The sequence below is a fragment of the Lampetra fluviatilis genome, chromosome 23, assembly GCF_964198595.1.
Source record: "Lampetra fluviatilis chromosome 23, kcLamFluv1.1, whole genome shotgun sequence".
In the NCBI taxonomy this organism is placed as follows: domain Eukaryota; kingdom Metazoa; phylum Chordata; class Hyperoartia; order Petromyzontiformes; family Petromyzontidae; genus Lampetra; species Lampetra fluviatilis.
The window spans coordinates 6,074,547-6,096,293 of record NC_136297.1 but is presented as its reverse complement, the minus strand read 5'-3'; the positions used below and the strand labels follow the sequence as shown (position 1 = coordinate 6,096,293).

Here is a 21,747-nt window from a genome sequence, read left to right as displayed (position 1 = left end):
TGGTTCCACCAGCCCACAGGGGATTATTGTGTCCGTCCGTCGTGCATCCAAAAATATGAGGGGAGGGGCTAGGTGGGGAGGGGCTGGGTGGGGAGGGTGGGCAGGGGCTGGGTGGGGAGGGGCTGGGTGGGAAGGGGAGGGTGGAGAGGGGCTGGGTGGGAAGGGGAGGGTGGGGAGGGGCTGGGTGGGGAGGGGCTGGGTGGGGAGGGGCTGGGTGGGGAGGGTGGGCAGGGGCTGGGTGGGGAGGGGCTGGGTGGGAAGGGGAGGGTGGGGAGGGGCTGGGTGGGGAGGGGCTGGGTGGGGAGGGGCTGGGTGGGTGGGGAGGGGCTGGGTGGGGAGGAGCTGGGTGGGGAGGGTGGGAGGGGTGGGGCTGGGTGGGGAGGGGCTGGTCACCCGTGGTGCCCTTATAAAACTCAACGTTTAACCTACTCACGCCGGCTTGTGCCCGCCCTCACAGTCGGCCATATTTGCGGAATACACCACGCCGCCGTTGACCCTGGCCATTGACCGAGCAACCCAACGTTCCTACCAGCTCCCTCCGCAGGAGGAATGTGTTAATGTCCATGCCAGAGACGCTGAGCCCGAGTGCAACTGAAGTTTCAGGTTGTAGCCCTTGCACCTCTTGTATACACCAGTGGGGGGGGGGTTCATAACGGCCGTGTTTTTCTTTTCTTCGTGTGGCAGGAAATCTCGTACAAGTTCATCGTCGCGGTGCTCATGGAGTACATCCGCTCACTCAACCAAGCGCAGATAACCGTGCAGGTGAGTCTCAGCCCTGCCTCACACCCCCCCCCCCCCCCCAGTGTATGTGGACGTGCCAGTGAGATTGCAGGTGAGGAGTACAGGTGAGTGCGTAGGTGAGTGTTGAGCTTTTCATGCAGGTGGAGGATATTTCGATTTAAAGCTTTCGTGACTGCAGGGATTCATCTTCTTGGTTCTTTCGGTTAAAGTCACGTAGAATGGAAATAATAAAATCTGTCGGGTATCGTCTCCGCTTATCATCTTCCCTTTTGGGGGGGGGGGGTTGGGTCGCTAAAGTGAGTACTGCTTTGTGGCGAGTTAATTTTGACGTGTCCTATGGATAGACTTGTCCGCACCCTAGGAATGTGGAATTGCCAGAACTGGTTCAGAGCTGTGGGATGAACAAGGGGCGGACGAGCCGCTTGCACGTGTGCTCTCTCCCCTGTCACGTGGGAGGCCGCTGTGAGGCCCGGCACTCACAAGGGGGCGGCACGGGACTCTGCGTTTCCAACCGCCGCTCCCAGCTGCTTGGCACGTGTTGTACAGGGCCGGGGGCAGCGCGCGTTGTTTGGCACGATGTCCGACGTTTCGCTCCACGTGCTGCTGGGAGCTTCTTCAGGAACTGAATTTAACGGCGTTTTTTTTTTACGCCGATTGGCTCATTGGCCCAGCCTCTGCGTGGGTGGCTATACAATCAAGGGACAAAGTGCCGTGAAGAAAGAGGGCCATTCCACGTAACGCCGACTTATATTTCTTCCTTTTAAGCCCAAACAATAGTTGTTGACGTGTTAGTAGCATTTATTTGCTGAGATGCTTTAGTAATTTTTCTGAACCCTGCAAAGATGGTAAAGATAATGATGGCGATGATGGGCTGAGTTGGCCCACAACTGGGCTTTCAACTGGTACCCTTTTTATTACACGCTTTCATTTAACTCGCTCTGTCTGTTGTTGTTGTATCCTCAAATCTTGTAACTCAATTTTAACCCACTTCCCAATGTGGTATCGACTGCAAACTTGGTATACTTATGTCATACTGATGACAATACTATATTCTATCATAAAAAATGTTTAATGGATTTTTAAACTATCTTTTTACACGCTTTCTATTAACTCACTCTGTCTGTTGTTTTTGTATCCTCAATTTGTTACTCAATTTTAACCCACTTCCCAATGTGGTATCGACTGCAAACTTCGTATACTTATGTCATACTGATGACAATACTATATTCTATCATAATTTTTTTACTTAAATTTTTTTTTTTTTTATATGTTATGTTTCGGCTTGGGTCGGATTGTCCACGGTAAACTGACGTTGGTTGTAATTCACCAACGCTCCCTTACGTTGTGGCAAGCTTCGGGGCCACTTCCTGGAGTCGTGGAGTTCTTCCATTACTCGTACATTTCATAAAAGCGTGTTTTTAAAAAAGTTTTTTAAATATTGATTGTGAGTCGAGCACTCGGGTCAAGTTTAGTTTGTTGAAACCAGCTTTGGACTCGAGGTAGCAGAATGCGTCTCACTTGCAGGCATTTACCTGGGTCACCAAAAATCATGAAAAATTGCAAACAAAACATCGCAGCAAGCTAAGTAAATGTAAATCGGAGAAAAAAACCACCTGGACCACTACGCCATCCAACCCCCGGGTCGCAGCGGTGCCGTGCGTACATCAGACTGGACAGCTGACAAGCCAAGTCGAAATTAACCCCGGGATCGCCTACTCCCAGGAGGGCATTCTCCTGTATGCATGTTGAACTTCTTTCGCACCGTACGTAGCCAAGCGCGCTAAATCGAAGGTGCAGGGGAAGGACAACAAACGAAATACATAAAGCAGTTATAAAGAAGTTAGTTTTCAATCCAGATAAAAAAAAATACATCCCTCCAGTGGCTTCCTAATATCGGAAAGAAGAACGTTCCAGACGGCCGTAGAAGCGCATCTGAAAGCGCGCGATACGGTGACCGTCTTTGTTCGATGGCGTTGTAGTTCATGCTCCTTGACGAGATCAGCTAGTTTATTTGCGTTAAACACTTTGTTCGTGATAAGTGCCACTTTATAACAATGTATTAATTCGGCAACCGGAAGCCATACTGCTTGACGAGCACTGGACGGACACAGTCAGATCGGAAATGGTCAGCTGGGGGAGCCTCATACCGATACCCATGTGGTCATTGTTGTTGTTGTTGTTGTTGCCAGCACTACCTGTACGAGCTCGTGATCAACACGCTGGTGCAGAACAACCGCTTCTACCAGCTGCACCAGCTGCTGCAGTACCACGTGCTCAGCGACTCAAAGCCGCTGGTGAGTAACTCGTTGGGGGGGGCGGGGAGGTATTGTAGTCGCTCGCCACCACTAACCAACCGCGGCGGTCCCACGTGTCGTCGCTGTCGGATGTGCCACGACGAACATCGTCGGCACTGGGGAGACGATGGCAGCCAGGCGTGCACAGCAGCCGATGCAACGACAGTGCAGCCAAGCAACCTAAAGCCAATTTTCCCAGACAGCCTGTGTATGGCTATGAGTGGGGGGGGGGGGGGGGACCTTTAGCTTTATTGCGTTCGTGCGAGTAGATGTGTCCTTTCGTGACTGCAGGGATTCATCTTCTTGGTTCTTTCGGTAAAGTCGCGTAGAAGGGAAGTAATAAAATAATACAAATAAAACATAAAATAATTCTCACATTATTTTATTATGTTTTATTTTTATTATTTTATTAGATGAATGTGTCCTGTGTGTACGTGGAGCGGTGGCGGCGCAGAGGTTAGCGCAATGCGCCACGGACTCGGCAGCGCGGGTTCGAATATCGGCCGTGGCCACAATCGGCGGCGAATATCTGCACCGGTCCTGGGCTGACTCGGCCTCAAATGAGAACCTGGTGCGGTGTAAAACACGAGTGCTGGGGGAGACAAAGGCACCCAGGCGTAGTCCTGGCCAAACCACCCCCTCGTGCACCAGGTGCTCGCGAAGAGCACTCTCCCCAACAGCCTTTGCAGACTCTATGGGGGAATATTTGTCGGTGAAGTCACGTAGGTAAAAAATAGCAAAAGTAAAATAATAAGAAATGAAAATAAATCAATAAAATCACGACGTTTCGGAGGCAACACAAGCTTCCTTCACCGGGTGTAAAAAGGGGCACAGCAAAATAACTGTCGTTGTTTTGCTGTGCCCCTTTTTATTTTCATTTATTATTATTTTACTTTTGTTATTTTTTACCTACGTGACTTTACCGAAAAAACCTAATAGCATGAATCCTTGCAGTCACGAAAGCTTCAAATCTAGAATTATAGGTATATTTGTCATTGTGTTGTGCGTGCGTTTCCATGTTCGTGTGTGTATATATGTACGTGTGTCTGGCAGCTGGGCGTGGTGCTGGCCACCCACCCCCTCGTGTACCGTGCCGGCCTTCATAGGTGCTGCTCGCAAACAGCACTTGTCTCGACAGTCCGCTAATGGCTATACGGGGGGGGGGGGCTCTTTGTTTTTGTACTTGCAGGCCTGCCTAATGCTCTCCTTGGAGAGCATCTATCCACCTGCTCATCAGCTCGCCTTGGACATGCTCAAGGTATCGAGTCGCTGACACAAAGGGGAGTCACCGTTTCGTTTTTTTGCGTTGTACCTCTTATCCATTTCCCGTTGCAAGATGTCTGCAAGTTGCATGGTGCGTGCCCCGTTCACCGCTGAATCTCAGGAAATGTGCAAGCGGTGGTTCAGCGTAAATTGTATTTAGAGAGGCATAGCGCCGCCCTCCCCACATCGCTAACCATTGTGCCACCGCTCGTTATCTTCATCAGCATATCGTTGGTACCTCTCATGAGTGTGACGGGTGTGACACCACCCTTGCCAAGCCTCGTTGAATGCGAGGTGGTCAGGGGATGGCAGAACATTCTAGATTTGAAGCTTTCGTGACTGCAAGGATTCATACTCTTAGGTTTTTTCGGTAAAGTCACGTAGGTAAAAAATAATAATAATAAAATAAAATAATAATAAATGAAAATAACTAAATTAAATCGCGACGTTTCGTGTTGAGACTCGTGTTGCCTCCGAAATGTCGTGATTTAATTTAGTTATTTTCATTTATTATTATTTTATTATTATTTTTTACCTACGTGGCTTTACCGAAAAAACCTAAGGGAATGGCCGGTTTCTCATTCACCTGCAGAGCAGAACTCTTTTAGAAATCAACTTCATGTCCTTATTCTGCTACTGGCATCGTGTAATAAATACCGATTAATTGGCTGAGCACAGCTTAAGTTTCGATTTAAAGCTTTCGTGACTGCAGGGATTCATCTTCTTGGTTCTTTCGGTAAAGTCATGTAGAAGGGAAATAATAAAATAATAAAAATAAAACATAAAATAATTCTCACGACGTTTCGGCCACAACGCAAAGCAGCCGTCCTCAGGTGAAGAACAGGTCTGTCGGAAAGACAGCTTAAGTTACAGAGCGCCAGAGCTTGGGCAGTTGTTGGTAGTGCTGGCTCCTCATGTCCTGGCGACTGCCGTCCAAGCTTGTCTGTGGTTGCTCGGCGATTTGTGAGAGCTGCAATTTGCACCACAAACGATGCCGCCGCTTTGTATAACACGAAACATGACGACGTTAATATTATTGTGTCACAAAACGAAGAAACCATTCGGATCTCTTGCCGGGCAGTGGTGACCCTTTGCATCATAGAATGGCTCGTGGAAGCGGATATCACAGCGCTACCTCGGAGATCCTTTCAAGTGATGCAGCAGCCTCTTAAAGGCTTTACTGTTGACTTCCTCATCAACTTAAAACGAAATCACCCAGAATGCACTCGCATCATATCCTGGAAGCTAAGCAGGGCCTGGCCTGGTTAGTACTTGGATGGGGAGACTGCCTGGGAATACCGGGTGGTTGTCGGCATTGGCTGCGGTGTGGCGACGGGATGGCAGGGACAGCAGTGGATTATTCAACATTTATGGGTGGAACCTTGGGTGTTCAATTTTCAATGGTATTTGTTTGACCAGGCGAAAGAACTCAAGAGACCAGGATAAATTTCGATTTAAAGCTTTCGTGACTGCAGGGATTCATCTTCTTGGTTCTTTCAGTAAAGTCACATAGAAGGGAAATAATAAAATAATAAAATATTTCTCACGACGTTTCGGCCACAGACGTTGTCTTTCCAACAGACCTGTTATTCACCTGAGGACGGCTGCTTGCGTTGTGGCCGAAACGTCAGGAGAATTATTTTATTATGTTTTATATTTATTATTTTATTATTTCCCTACTACGTGACTTTACCAAAAGAACCAAGAAGAAGAGACCAGGATAAAGTTTCACTTGTACGAGTGGACCCGAGTCCCCAAAAATTCTGAAAGCAATAAAGTGAATTACCGCAGTGACGCAAACAGAAACCGTAGCAAAACAACAGCGTTGCAGAAGATATCAAAACAACTCTAGCAAACGAAACCATCATACTTTACAAATTAACTCGGCCAAACATCGCCGTGGCGGATTCTACTGAACACATGACTTCGCAACTCGGCGAGGCTTTCTGGGAAAAAAAAGCTAAACGTTGAAACATTTCAGTTATTTTCAAAATGCGCAACAGATGTTCACTCCGACGATTGCACGGGAGATTTATGGCCTCGAGCCTGAAGTTACAACGATGGTGGTTTGCGACACCGGTCGCGAGCCCCAACTCAGTTGTGTGCCAAGTTCCGTGGCAGCCCAATGCCAGTGGGTAACAGGACACGTGTTTACCAACACAGCGTCGCGTTTGAGAAAGCATAGAGGGGGCAAAGCTTTATCGGTCCGTCGAGCTGAGCTCAGACGAGCGGCAATGCCGCACCTCCGATCAGCGGCAGGAGGTATCGATGCAGACGCACCTCCAATTTCCCACACCTACGATTAGCACGCTTGGCTACATGTGGTGCGAAAGACGTTAAACATTCGTACATACATCCACATGAATAACACACGTACGTACAACGAGTGGAAAGTTTACGGGGGTGGAGGGGGGGGTCTGGGTGCCTCGCTCACTGTTTGCGTGGAGCTTTAATAATTGCCCTGTTGGTAACACTAAGCCAGCGCCGCTGAGATACTGTCTTTGAGCTCGGGGCAAGGTCCGTTGTCTCTCCATTTGTTTTGTAAATGTTCTAAACTATTATTTATTTTATTTTATTTGACAAGGTCAGGCCCACTGAGCTACATAGCTCTTTTCTCAGAAGTGACCTTGCTATCACTAATGATAGGTCAACCAAGCGGCTTATCGCGTGGAAATTTAATGGAGCCGAATACTCTAAATGCGTGATGTTGATTCTAAATGTGGAGGGGAAAAAAACTGGAGTGTCCGGAGAAAAATCCGCGTGACTACGGGGAGAGAGACACCGCAGACTCCAAATACGTAGGATGATCCTCACTACAAGTCGGATAACGATGACACTCACTACATTCACGATGACGGTGGTGAAATGATAACAACGGCGACTGAGATAAGAGTGACAACCATTACAACAATGATAATGATAACTACAGCAATAATGAAGTATTGACTAATCGCATATCTGCATTTCCCATAAATATTCTAAATTCCTCTTGATAAGCAAATTCTTTTGTCAAGGCGCTTTTCCCCCTCCAACCCAGCTTAAAAATACGCTCCAAGCCTGGAAGTGTTTCATTCAGACGCTGTCTTTCCGACAGACCTGTTCTTCACCTGAGGACGGCTGCTTGCGTTGTGGCCGAAACGTCGTGAGAATTATTTTATCACGTTTTATTTTTATTATTTTATCATTTCCCTTCTACGTGACTTTACCGAAAGAACCAAGAAGATGAATCCCTGCAGTCACGAAAGCTTTAAATCGAAATTCAACGCGTATGTGTATGAGAATGGATTTATTCTTTTTCAAAATTTAGCGAATGTTGTCTTGAGGGCCTTCGCTGAGTCTGTGGATTGGGCAGACTTCTTTACCGAAAGAACCAAGAAGAATAATGAAGCTAACGACCTTTCCTCCTCCATTGCCGACCCCTTGCTTTCTGCGCTACCCTCGCCCCCCCACCCTTCATCGCCACCCCCCCCTCTCCCCCCGTTGGTTAGCGGCTGGGAACTGCGAACGACGAGATCGTGGAGGTGCTGCTGTCGAGGCAGCAGGTGCTGGGCGCCGTGCGCTTTGTGCGCGCCGCGGGCAGCCAGGACGGCGCGTCGGCGCGCAAGTTCCTGGAGGCGGCGCGCGCGACAGAGGACGGCGCGCTCTTCTTCACCGTCTTCCGCTTCTTCCAGCAGCGCAACGCTCGCCTGCGCGGCAACCCTCGCTTCAGCCCCGGTGCCCTATGCAAGAGGGGGAGGGGGGGGGAGATCGATGGATCGATTGATCGATTGATCAATCGATCTTTAATTTATCTTGCGTTCCGATATCGCCCTCAAATGAGTAGGCATCGGTGCGTGTCGCGGCGGAATGGGAGCGGTACGGTGGGGGAGTGGGGGGGCATGGGAGAAACCCGTCACGCCACCATCACCAGCTCTAACACCGGCTGAACAAAGTTAATTGCGACTGAGCTACGAATCACACAAGAAGGGTATTTAGTAAAACACATTCCTGCGGAGGGAGCTGGTAGGAACGTTGGGTTGCTCGGTCAATGGCCAGGGTCAACGGCGGCGTGGTGTATTCCGCAAATATGGCCGACTGTGAGGGCGGGCACAAGCCGGCGTGAGTTGGTTAAACGTTGAGTTTTATAAGGGCACCACGGGGTGAGCAGCCCCTCCCCACCCAGCCCCACCCCTCCCACCCCCCACCCAGCCCCACCCAGCCCCTCCCCACCCTCCCCTCCCCACCCAGCCCCTCCCCACCCTCCCCTCTCCACCCAGCCCCACCCCTCCCATTTTTTTATGCACGATGGACGGACACAATAATCCCCTCTGGGCTGGTGGAACCAAGTGGTTCCTGCCAGTATAAAAGTAAATGACAAGTAAAGAGGCAGTTTTGACTTTTGAATGTTGACGTTATGTAAAGTCAAGTCTGAATAGGTATGGCTTGCACAGACCATTTAATTGAGAGACGTTCGGTGCTTTTCGGATGTCCGGTGGCAGGCGGGGTGTTCCAGATTTTAATATCTTGTGTGTGTCTGCATCACAACATCCTGTGTCTTAATTTTGTATGTCTGTAAATGTGTGTATCTATGTATGGAGTGTCACTTAGTATGAGTGTGGTATGTACCGTATATATAGAAGTGTCACTGTGTGCGCGTGTCTGTAAATGTGCGTGTATGAATGTGGGCTTGTTTTTATGTATGTATGTGTGCATGTATGTGTTTGTGGGGAGCGGTGGTGTAGCGGTTAGCGCGCTGCGCTATGAACCCGGCAACACGGGTTCGATTCCCGCTCACGGCCAACACCAATGACGATTATCTGAACCGGTTTTGGGCCTCCCCTAGGTCGACTCAGCCTCAATTGTGTACCTGGTGCGGTGTGTAAACATCGCCGCTGGGGAGACAAAGGCGGTCGGGCGTGGTGTTGGCCACCCACCCCCTCGTGTACCGTTCCGGCCTTCATAGGTGCTCGCTAACAGCACTTGCCCCTACAGTCTGTTAAGGCCTATACGGGGGATCTTTGTTTGTGAGTGTTGGGAGCGGTGTTGTAGCGGTTAACGCACTGCGCTACAAACCCAGCGATTCCTGTCCTCAACCAACACCGGTGACAAATGTCTGAACCGGTCCTGGGCCTCACCTAGATCGATTCAACCATAAACTAGTGCCTGGCGTGGTGTGTAAACATCGGCACTGGAGAAAAAAAGGACGCTCGCTGTTCCTGCCTGCGCAGTGCTGGCTTTAATTAGTGCTCAATAACAGCATTTACCCCAACAGTCTGTCGGCTAAACGGAATATTTGTCTTTTTAGTTGTACATTCTTAGCTGTGTGCGCTGGTGTGTGTACAAACCCCTGTGCTCCCCCACACCCCGTGTGCAGGTGAACACTGTGAGGAGTATGTGCAGCATTTCGTGGAGCTCTTCGGCAACGAAGCATTGGCCCTGTGCACGTGAAGTCCCCTCCCTCCATCCCTCCATCTGAACCCCCCCCCCCTCCCAGACTCCTGCAGACAGTGTTCTCAAAGTGTCTTTATGTTCAAATGATGTTCAAATCAGCAGTAACCTGCTGCTGTAGATTGTGTCGGTAAACAAGAGGTGGCGGGAAGTTTCCGACGGTCCACAATGGCAGTGGCAGAGCTGCTGAACCAGCACCGATGAGATCCTGGGCTCAGGCCCCAGTGGTTTGGTGTCTTTGCGCTCTCTCACAAGGGCTTCATAATGACCATGTCGGAGACACAGCCAGAACCACCGAGAGCTTGGTTACAAATATGGGTTTTAGCAGCTCAACTGCGGGTGAAACCAGGTTCTCGGGTGTCACGCATTTGATGTCTCAGCCAAGTGACCAACAGTTGTACAAAATGTAATTTTAAATACAATTATAATAAGTTCTTTCTCTAAAAGCCACGACCCAAAGTGATGAACATCTCCTGTAGATCTTCTTGGTTCCTTTGGTAAAGTCACGTAGAAGGGAGATAATAAAATAATAGAAATAAAACATAATAATTATGATTTTATTATGTTTTATTTTTATTATTTTATTATCTCCCTTCTACGTGACTTTACCGAAAGAACCAAGAAGATGAATCCCTGCAGTAACGAAAGCTTTAAATCGAAATCTCCCTTAGATGCTTACTGAGATAAGAGCTCTTGTAGATATGTACCGAGATAAGTCGTTGCTTTTTTTTTTAGTTGCATTGCCCCCTTGATTCAGCCGCTCTACCAAGGCCCAGGACTGAACTGTGTTGATTTTTCTTGTGGTTGACTGACAGGCGGGGGAACCCGCCCACTGTGCAGTGCGGATGAAGCACCGTGCGAGCGTTGGGTGGGAGAGGCCTTTTGAAGGCCAGACACCTCCGAGTAGCGCTCAGAGCTTTGTCGGTTTGCGAAATCATGCGCGTTGCAAGTTATTATTATGGAAGTGTGGTTTAGTCTTTCGGGACAAGTTCCCTGACCCACTGACCTGACGATCCTCTGCCAGGCCAGAGGTCTGCTGCTACCGTAACTTAATGGAGCAAATAACGTAAAGTTTGACTGAGTTGTCTACGAGACATTTAAAAAAATAAATTATTGCCATTTATTTGCGAGACGTGCAATATTGTACGAAAAAACGAGCGTCACGAACGCTCGCTAATGTGCAACGGTAATAACATAATAAAATGCGGCGAGGGTGCACAGTTCGGATTGCTCAGATTTTGTACGGTTTTGAATTTTAACGCAAATAAAAAATTGGCGTAGCCAATTGCTTTTTCCGGGAAATGTTTTTTAGACGCGTGCTTTCGTTCACAAAGCGATGCTCGCACACTTGACATGGAAGGAAGTCGAGTTTGGCGGTCGGAGGTCGTACATTTGACATGGGTTTTTATCGAGTTTGGCAGAGATTATTTACTTAGCTCAAAATCAGTGATGTATCCATGTGGAACTTATTTCGCACTGTACGTAGCCGAACGTGCTAATCGGAGGTGCGAGAAATGATGATGCTGACCATGACACGAAGAAGAGGATCATTTTGATATAAAGCTTTCGTGACTGCAGGGATTCATATTCATGGTTCTTTCGGTAAAGTCACGTAGAAGGGAAATAATAAAATAATATTTTTTTATGACTACCGAAAGAACCATGAATAAGATGATAATTGACGATTTAATTCAAGATGACGACTGTCATGGTGACACCACGCCAATGATTAAGCACGACGATGATGATAATGACGATCATGGGTCCAATGTGACCTTGACGCAACGTTTTAATATTCCAATCCACACGCACGAGCTTTGTGTGCCCCATGCCCCAGTCATTTCCAGACACTGGGCAGAGACCCATCCCCATCCTTGGACCCAGAACCTCCGGCCCAGTCCCCTTTGCCCCAGAGAGGGAGACCCAGATAGGACATGTTGGCAGGCAGACACGGGGTGGCTGGCGAGGATAGATGTGGAGGAGGAGGTGGGGGCTGGTGTTGTGGAAATCATGTCTAAAAGCAGTATGTGTTTGCTTAGGAGATGGAAATTTCTAGGTGGTACGGGGGGAGGGGGGGGTGTTCATGATGGCAATGGTTAGAGCCATGCACCAGCATCGCTGACAACATGGTTTTCGAATCCACTCTTTAGGCACCCGTGGTTAAATTAATCAACGAGAATCAAATCCACAGCTCTGCTGTGTGCTGTACATACAAGTATTTTAGCCTAGGCCAGGATTTGATTCTAGATTTGAAGCTTTCGTGACTGCAAGGATTCATACTCTTAGTTTTTTCGGTAAAGTCACGTAGGTAAAAAATGAAATTAAAATTAATACAAATAAAATAATAAAATAATCACGACGTTTCGGAGGCAACACAAGTCTCCGTCATCATGTGGGACCGTCACAGCCAGATTTGCTGTATCAAGTCTGGCTGTGAAGGTCCCACCTGATGACGGAGACTTGTGATGCCTCCGAAACGTCGTGATTTTTTAAAATTATTTTATTTGTATTAATTTTAATTTTTTACCTACGTGACTTTACCGAAAAAACTAAGAGTAGGCCAGGATTTGTCCAACTCCAGTCCTCGCAATTCACCACGATCCTTCTTTCTGCACTTACCGTTGTAACGCCGTTCAACTGCACACCGAGTCGTTCAGCACTGCACGCGCCTGATGATTGTAGAACGTGCCCCACGTGACGTTCGGCAATGAACGCTGCGCACGTCACGCGTACATACACGCACTTGAATCTCAAATCTTAATTTCAATCGGCTGTCTTTTTTTAGAGAGAGAGCCTGAATCGGTTCTTGAGTAAGCCTATTTTACTTAAGATTGAGGTCTCGCTGTGCGCGCGTAAGATGTTGTAGGGTTGTGGATCGCGAGTGCTGGAATTTGAATCTCTGGTCCAGACTTAATTACAGCCTTATATCATAACCACCTCATGGGGTATTATTTCAGGCGATGCAAGGTTTGTAAAGCACCGTATTCATACAAAAAAAAGCTGAGATGGAGCCATGGATGGCACCGATGAAAATAAACTAAACACGAGGAGCAGAAGAGAAAAATATTTTCAGTCCGGTCTTAAAAGCGCCGATTGTTACGTCTGAGCACGGACTTAAGTTGGAAGAGACCGTTCCAGACCGCCGTGGAGGCCTGCAGCTCCGTACCGGTTGAGTGTAGTGAGCACACTCAACTACGCCGGTTCGCAATCTTAAGACATTATTAGTCGCTACCGATGTTGGGCCGTGGCCGTGAATTGAACTCTGGTGTGGCTGCCTTCACGGTTTGCCCTCAAACCCATGGTTCCGTACGGTATCGAATACTGTGCTGCTTATCCAATGTACGACACGTGTGACCTTTGACCCATACCCCCCCCCCCCCCCAAAAAAAAAAAACCCTGAAAATTGTCTTCATTCTAATCATAGGCAGTGGAGGGTTCTGGAAGTGTTATTTTAACCTTTCCCAAATCCATCTTCTTGGTTCTTTCGGTAAAGTCACGTAGAAGGGAAATAATAAAATAATAAAAATAAAATCTAATAGGCGCTGTCTTTCCGACAGACCTGTTCTTCACCTGAGGACGGCTGCTTGCGTTGTGGCCAAAACGTCGTGAGAATTGTATTTTATTATGTTTTATTTTTATTATTTCCCTTCTACGTGTCTTTACGGAAAGAACCAAGAAGATGAATCCCTGCAGTCACGAAAGCTTTAAATCGAAACTTTCCCAATCCCCTCATTTTCCTATCTTTTTAACGAGACTAAACACTGCAAATGGTCACCGCCTCAAGGCTCGTTTGAGCAACGAATCACTCCCGTGTGACTCTTGCATCGATCAAGGTGGGCTCTGTGAGCATAGCTGTCCCACACGAGTATGGTGAATCCGGTACGACCGCCCCAAGCCCCGCGCTCCAACGTCAGTGTCGGATGTAAAACGTTCAGTTTAGTTTAAAGCATGGGGTGGAAAAAACCCCGATTTTTCCAGCGGCAGGCATCGGGTTTTTTTCTTTAATACAATTAAACCCGATTTCGGGGAATTAAAACCTGGTTTCATGAATACGAAACTCACAGCGTTGGTGTACGGTGTTTTTCCTGCAATATTTTTGCCGTCTTTTCTTGGATTTTCTGTTTGCACTTAGTCACATATTCACTTTAAGATGTTTTTTGTTCATGTTTTTTATTTTTTGCGGTTGCACCCGATTCAAGAGCTGAATGGCTCACAGGGCTATACCTAATACATGAACTTGAACTTGATCCAAGGCTTAGGCTGCTTCCTCGTCGGTGCTGCTATCGTACTCGGGGGGGGGGGGGGGGGCGTCGGGCACGGGGTAGTCGTAGAATGCGGCGGGCAGGTTGGTCTTGATGAACACGAGGAGCTTCTTCTCCACAATCGTGGGCGCCAGTGAGTTCCTTAGCTTGGGGAATGGATGAAGCCCATCGTTGAGAAGTGCGGTTCTGCAATTAGAACCAATTAAACCGGATTTCTCACAATCTCAGATGATCGGGTTTAATATAAAAAGACAATTAAACCCGACTGTGTTATTCTTGGTTTAAAGGCGTCGGCGGGTGTGGGGAACCCCCACAATGCGATTTGACCCGGGGCACCTCACCCCACTGTAGCCGGCCCTGGTTGTGAGAATCAATCTCAATCGATGAACCCCGATGCACGGTCACACCCGTGCTATTCTTAGAGGGAGGAACACCGGGGCACAGTATGTCCCTTGCATTAGACGAAATAGCTGCGCGGAGCGACTTCGCACAGATGGTTTGTGGATATATTTTGAGATTGTATTCCGCGCGCATGTGTGTCTATTTTTAAGCGAGCAGTAGCACCTATAAAGGCTGGCACGGCACACTAGGGAGTGGGTGGCCAGTACCATGCCCGGCCGCCTTTGTCTCCCTAGTCGCAGTGTTTTCACATCGCACCAGGTACTTTTGTGATGCTGAGTCGACCTAGGGGAGGCCCAGGACCGATTCAAATCATCGTCACTGGTGTTGACCGTAAGCACTTGCCCTAAGTCTGTTCAGGTTATACGGAGGATCTTTGTCTATTTTTAAGCCCAACTGGAATTCGTCGCCAGTCTTATTTCAGTATTCTCCGGATTTTAAGACGCGTCTACCCTGTATGTAGCATGTGGGGCTTCGGTAACTGTGTGTGTGTGTGATGATAGGTGCGTGCTGTGTCAGCCTTCGTGTGCTCGCCAACAGCACTTGCCACCAACATTCTGTTGAAATCTCTACGGGTTATCTTTGTGTTGTAAGACAGGGTGTGTGTGAGTGAATGTTTGGCCGTCTCAGCCTTAAATTAGTTTCTGGTGCGGTGAGTATTATTGACACATTAGTATTGGGGAGACAAAGGCAGCCAGGCGTGGCCTTGGCCATACACCCCTCGTTTGCCGTGCCAGAATTAATAGGTGCTTGCTAACAGCAGTTGCCAAAACATAAAGGCTATACGGAGGGGAGAGGGTCTGTGATTAGAGATTGTGTGTGTGTGTAAAACAGGGTGTTAATACGTGTGAGAGTGGTGTGAGTGTGGTGTGTATGTGAGAGTGGCGTTTGAGAGAGTAGTGTCGGTTTGAAAGTGGTTTGTGTGTGTGTGTGGAAGTGGTGAGAATGGTGTGAGAGTGGTAAGAGTGGTGTGAGGGTGGTGAGAGTGGGGTGTGGGTGAGAGAGTGGTGTGTGTGTGTGAGAGTGGTAAGAGTGGTGTCAGGGTGGTGAGAGTGGTGTGAGAGTGGTAAGAGTGGTGTGAGGGTGGTGAGAGTGGTTTGTGTGTGTGTGTGAAAGTGGTGAGAATGGTAAGAGTGGTGTCAGGGTGGTGAGAGTGGGGTGTGGGTGAGAGAGTGGTTTGTGTGTGTGTGTGGAAGTGGTGAGAATGGTAAGAGTGGTGTCAGGGTGGTGAGAGTGGGGTGTGGGTGGTGAGAGTGGTTTGTGTGTGTGTGTGAAAGTGGTGAGAATGGTAAGAGTGGTGTCAGGGTGGTGAGAGTGGGGTGTGGGTGAGAGAGTGGTTTGTGTGTGTGTGTGGAAGTGGTGAGAATGGTGTGAGAGTGGTAAGAGTGGTGTGAGGGTGGTGAGAGTGGGGTGTGGGTGAGAGAGTGGTGTGTGTGTGTGAAAGTGGTGAGAATGGTAAGAGTGGTGTGAGGGTGGTGAGAGTGGGGTGTGGGTGAGAGAGTGGTTTGTGTGTGTGTGAGAGTGGGGTGTGGGTGAGAGAGTGTTTTGTGTGTGTGTGTGAGGGTGGTGAGAGTGGGGTGTGGGTGAGAGTGTTTTGTGTGTGTGTGAGCGTGGTGAGAGTGGGGTGTGGGTGAGAGAGTGTTGTGTGTGTGAGCGTGGTGAGAGTGGGGTGTGGGTGAGAGAGTGTTTTGTGTGTGTGTGTGAGGGTGGTGAGAGTGGGGTGTGGGTGAGAGAGTGTTTTATGTGTGTGTGTGAGGGTGGTGAGAGTGGGGTGTGGGTGAGAGAGTGGTTTGTGTGTGTGTGTGGAAGTGGTGAGAATGGTGTGAGAGTGGTAAGAGTGGTGTGAGGGTGGTGAGAGTGGGGTGTGGGTGAGAGAGTGGTGTGTGTGTGTGAAAGTGGTGAGAATGGTAAGAGTGGTGTGAGGGTGGTGAGAGTGGGGTGTGGGTGAGAGAGTGGTTTGTGTGTGATAGTGGTGAGAGTGGGGTGTGGGTGAGAGAGTGTTTTGTGTGTGTGTGTGAGCGTGGTGAGAGTGGGGTGTGGGTGAGAGAGTGGTGTGGATGTTCGTGAGAGGCGTCATGGCACAGTGAGTTATCCGTGCCAGCGATTCTCAGAAAAGTCTCTCAATCTGGAGGCCCCCCTGCTCTAAACAGAGCCCCATGCCACCTGACCCTGGACTCGAGCCCTCGCGCCCTCCCTCCCACCGTCCCCAGCACCTTCTCTTGCCTTCCTCCATCTCTCACTCCGCCTCTCACTCCACTTACATTTACCTATCTCCATCCATTCAGATCTCTACAAATCACTTCCTCGCTCGCTATCTCCCAATCTCACTCCATCCCTCCCTCACTGGCGCTTTTTTTCAGGAGGATCCTGCCAAGTTTTTTGGCGATGATTGCTGCCTAATTGAGTAATGTTCGGGTAATATTACCAATTTTTTTCAAATTAGGCCCATGACGGCCGGCAAACGCAATCATGGCATCCTATTCCGAATGAAGTCACGGGACCATCAATAATCCACTCTAGTATATGTTTACGGCTAACACACGCCGCAATATTTTAAACAAACAAGCCTTAGACTGTTTGGGCAAGTGGTGTTAGCGAGCACCTATGAAGACGGGAACGGCACACGAGGGTGTGGGTGGCCAGCACCACGTCCATCCGCCTTTGTCTCCCTAGCGGCGATATTTTTACGCACCACACCAGGTATTCATTTGAGACTGAGTCGACCTAAGGGAGGCCCAGGATTGCATCAGATAATCGTCACTGATGTTGGCCGTAAGGGGGAATCGTACTCGGGTCGCCCGGTTCGTAGCGCTACACTACCGCTCCCCGTTGAGCTACAGAGATCTTTTTCAGAAGCGACCTGGCCACAAATGATAGCTCAAAGAAGTGGCTCATTGTGCAGAAATTTATAGCAGCAAAAAATACACTAAACGTACGATTCTTAATGTGGAGGGGAAAAAACCCGGAGTAGCCGGAGAAAAATCCACGCGACCACGCGGAGAGAGACACCGCGAACTCCAAATATACAGCAGCAGGGCGTCAGGGTCGAGATCGAACCTACGAACTCCCCCGTATACCAGGCGAGGTAAATTTCGATTTAAAGCTTTCGTGACTGCAGGGATTCATCTTCTTGGTTCTTTCGGTAAAGTCACGTAGAAGGGAAATAATAAAAATAAAACAATAAAATAATTCTCCCGACGTTTCGGCCACAGCGCCGAAACGTCGTGAGAATTATTATAAAAATAAAACATAATAAAATAATTCTCCCGACGTTTCGGCCACAGCGCCGAAACGTCGTGAGAATTATTTAATTATGTTTTATTTTTATTATTTCCCTTCTACGTAACTTTATCGAAAGAACCAAGAAGACCAGGCGAGGTAGTTAACATCTCCTAGCCACCGCGTGGCGCACATTGATGAAGATGGCCGCTGGGAATCGAATTGTGAACCTCTGCGACACAGAGGTCGCAACCGGGTACCCGATACCCGTACCCTACCCGATACCCGGCTACGGGTACCCGTTTGCGACCCTGGTGCGGCCGGGTACGGGTACGGATAGGCAGTGAGTCACTGGTGAGTCACCGTTTGTCACTCATTTTCCAACGTCTTGTCTCTTCTCACAATTCAGGTTCCTAGAATCAACCCACCCGCGCCTGCAACATGGCTTCATCCCAGAGGTCGCAATCGGGTACCCGTACCCTACCCGATACCCGGCCGGGTACGGGTAGCCGGGTATCGGGTACGGGTACCCGTTTGCGACCCTGGTGCGGCCGGGTACGGGTACGGGTAAGGAATCAAAACCCGTTTGCGATCTCTGCTCTGCGGCGAGGAGCGAACGCTTCAGCGCACAGCCACGTCACTCTTCACGGCTGCAGGGAGCGTGGAGCCGGTGCTATTTTGGGATTGTTGCTGCCTCAAGGTGACACGCACAGAGGGTCCCTGCCACATCGAACGAGGAGGGGGCGGGGTGAGTGGGTGGGTGGAAGGGGGCGGGGTGGGTGGGAGGGGTTATGCAAATTAGGATGAGATTGAGGAATCATACTCGTAGTTCTTTCGGTAAAGTCACGCAGGTAAAAAATGAAATTAAAATTAATAAAAAATTAAAAATCACGACGTATCACTTGATACAGATTTTTTGCTGTGACAGTTTCACCTGAAGACGGAAGCTTGTGTTGCCTCCGAAACGTCGTGATTTTATTGTTTTTATTTTTTATTAATTTTAATTTATTTTTTTACCTACGTGACTTTACCGAAAGAACTAAGAGTTTGAATCCTTGCAGTCACGAAAGCTTCAAATCTAGAATGAGATTGAGGAACTGGGGGCGGCGAGTCTGGACACGTTAATTGCAAATGAGAAGTCATCTCCTCAAGGGATGTTCAGGGTGAAATATATTTTGAATATTTTAATTTTTTTGAAAAACAGTACTCTAAATGATGTGCGGAACTGAAAACTAATAATCTCGTAATAATTTATTTGATTAAAATACTGATGAACGATGTTTATAATTATTGAACGGGCAATTTGTTGTGAGTTGTGAAACTATTGTAAATGACCATAAAAATGTTTTTTTTAATCTTATACATGAGTTTATGAAGAAAAAAACTTCCAACGAAGTGGACAAACATAAAGAAAATATCGTGTGGTGCTGTGTATCGCTTCAGTGTAGTCTCTTCCCGTTGTTTGTCCATTGTCTGCGATCCTCCAGATGGCTGTCAGAGCAAGCCACTCCTCGCAATTGAAGGGTTGCGAGTTCAAAACTTGGTTGGGACTCAATCCATCATCCCCCTCTCTCCGGAGTTGATAAAATAAACACATTCCTGCGGAGGGGGCTGGTAGGAACGTTGAGTTGCTCGGTCAATGGCCAGGGTCAACGGCGGCGTGGTGTATTCGCGAATATGCCCGACTGTGAGGGCGGGCACAAGCCGGCGTGAGTAGGTTAAACGTTGAGTTTTATAAGGGCACCACGGGGTGACCTGCCCCTCCCCACCCAGCCCCACCCTCCCCACCCAGCCCCTCCCTGCACGACGGACCGACGGACACAATAGTCTCCTGTGGGCTGGTGGAACCAGGTAGTTCCTACCAGTATAAATAAAATAATTACAATCAAATCTATCATTACCGTTTTGTGGGGGATAATGAACATTGTCCTATGGATGGACTTGATCAGGAGATGAGCACCAATGCCTCAAATGAACCTTCTGGTGAGACTCCGGGGTCCCATAAGCCCCCGGCTCTCGCATAAACATTACATTATAATGTAAACAACAACTTTGCTCTCTGAAGGATGGTGGCAAGTGTTGTCTTGTTAAACGATGTCTTTAAAAAACTGAAAACTACTTACCTATAGTACCTCTATTTAAATACACAACCCGTTTTAAACCTGTAATAAACTCCTTAAAAAAATGTTTTTTTTTTTAAAACAACGGTTTTATTTTAAAGTGCACTAAAAAGTAAAGAACTCGATTGGACAGCGGAAAGTGGACCACGTCTTGATCACAAGAGACATCGCGGCACCTGCTTTTTTGTTGCGAGCAGATTCCACAGAGTAGGGACCGCGGCGTTTTTCACCTCCACAAAAATATATAATTAATATGCCGTCCATACAAAAATTTGTATTGCTTGAAAGGAGGCAATTCATTGATTATTTGATGGGGATTTTAATACAGGCACGCATTGTCACCGGATCTGAGTACGTGTGCAAAATTAGGGATTGATTGGACAACGGGAAGTAAACGAAATGTAGATTACAAGATTTGACCACGACGCACCCTCCTGATGACGATCGCTTGTGTTGTGATCGAAACGTCGTAGTTTTGTTGTTTATTTTATATTTATCTTTATTCATTTGAACCTACCAAAAAGACCCAATGAATATCTGCAGGTAATAGGATTGTCATCGATTGATCCTGGCTGCAGACATTGGTAGATCACAAATAATAATGAAGATAAGAGAGCAGTTCCACTGTATTATGCATACCGTGATGACAAATAAAGGACTTAAGTCGTGCAGGCAGTTTGAGCAGCTTTGGATAAGACTTATTAAGATCCTGCCCATACCCGAGCATGGAGTGCATTCGCTTGTTCAGCTCTTCTGCGCATTCGTCCTCGCTGCTGCGCTTGGACACGACATGACAACAGAATGATCCGCGCCAGGCGGAGTCGTCAAAAATACATTTTCCTTTTTTTCGGTAAAGTCACGTAGCAAAAAAAATTGCTGTATCATCTTGATACAGCAACTTTGCTGTGACGGTTCCATCTGAAGACGGAAGCTTGTGTTGCCTCCGAAACATCGTGATTAAATTTATTTCCCTTTTTTTACCCACGTGACTTTACCGAAAAAAAACAAAGAGTATGGACCCTTGCAGTCACTAAAACTTCAAATCTAGAAAAAAAATACATTAATTCATTACGATTTTGACTTCTGCCATAAAGTTCAAATGGCAATTGGAGCGGGAACCACTCTGCCCGTAGTCCAAAGTGCATTTTTGTTTTTCCACGTTGAATTCGCTCAGAAAACCCACTCGCTCGCTCGTCCCCCATCCATCCATACTCGGTCTCTGTATGAGACGTCCCCTGGCGCGTCCCTCGCGTGTGTCTTCTCGGCGCACCCCACAAGTCCCACAACCCCAACCCAAGCGAGACACGTTCCCACCGCCCTCAAATCCGGTGCGCGCCGGCTCACCGGTGACAGTAAAACCCCGCCGCGCCGATTGAATGCCTGACTCACAGCGACCCCCAAAAATAAACACGGATCTCACCGCCCAGCGACCTCCCATCGACCACCAACTCACCTCCTTCATCCCACCCCCCCCCCCCAATACCTTCCCCTTGCTGTTGCACTCCACACACACACGGGAGGCCCGGTGGTGGTGGGGGGGGTGTCGCCATGTGCGCGCGGAGTCACGGTCACCGCATGGCGCGGTCGCATCAACGCACGCGCCGCTGAACGCAGCAGCAGCAGCAGTAGCAATGCGCATTATCGGTTGGGCAACATTTCCAGGGTCCTAACGAGCAACGCAACAATTGTTGACAGCGACGCGCCGGCAACACGACGACACTCGAGGAGTGAAAAAAATTAACCCGTACAAACAAAGATTTTCACTATAAATCCTTTATATGCGTGGCATCGGTTTTATTTTATTATTCATTTCTGTTTTTCTTGAGTAAGAGTTTCATTTTTATCACATTGGTATTTTAAATGAAATATGAATTATTATTTTTTACTAAAAAGTGGAAAATTTTGGAAAACATTTTTCACGAAAATAAAGTGTCACGCACAACGAGTCTGTGTGCAAAATGTCAGCTCGATTGGATCACGGGAAGTGGGTTAAAAAAACGACCGAAAGATTTGCACGGTCGT

At 48.1% G+C, this 21,747-nt stretch overlaps 1 protein-coding gene across 2 annotated transcripts in view; it reads left to right on the top strand.

Annotated features, from left to right (window-relative positions):
- The window catches only part of RMC1 (regulator of MON1-CCZ1), a 31,593-nt gene extending 19,519 nt beyond the window's left edge, over positions 1–12,074 (top strand). For both annotated transcript variants that reach the window (XM_078866923.1, XM_078866921.1), the window contains exons 17-21: positions 685–762; positions 2,931–3,035; positions 4,225–4,293; positions 7,787–8,012; positions 9,652–12,074. In XM_078866923.1, coding sequence (XP_078723049.1) covers positions 685–762; positions 2,931–3,035; positions 4,225–4,293; positions 7,787–8,012; positions 9,652–9,725 — 552 coding nt within the window. In that variant the 3' untranslated portion in view covers positions 9,726–12,074. The remainder of the gene's footprint in view (positions 1–684; positions 763–2,930; positions 3,036–4,224; positions 4,294–7,786; positions 8,013–9,651) is intronic.
- The last annotated feature ends 9,673 nt before the right edge of the window (positions 12,075–21,747 follow it).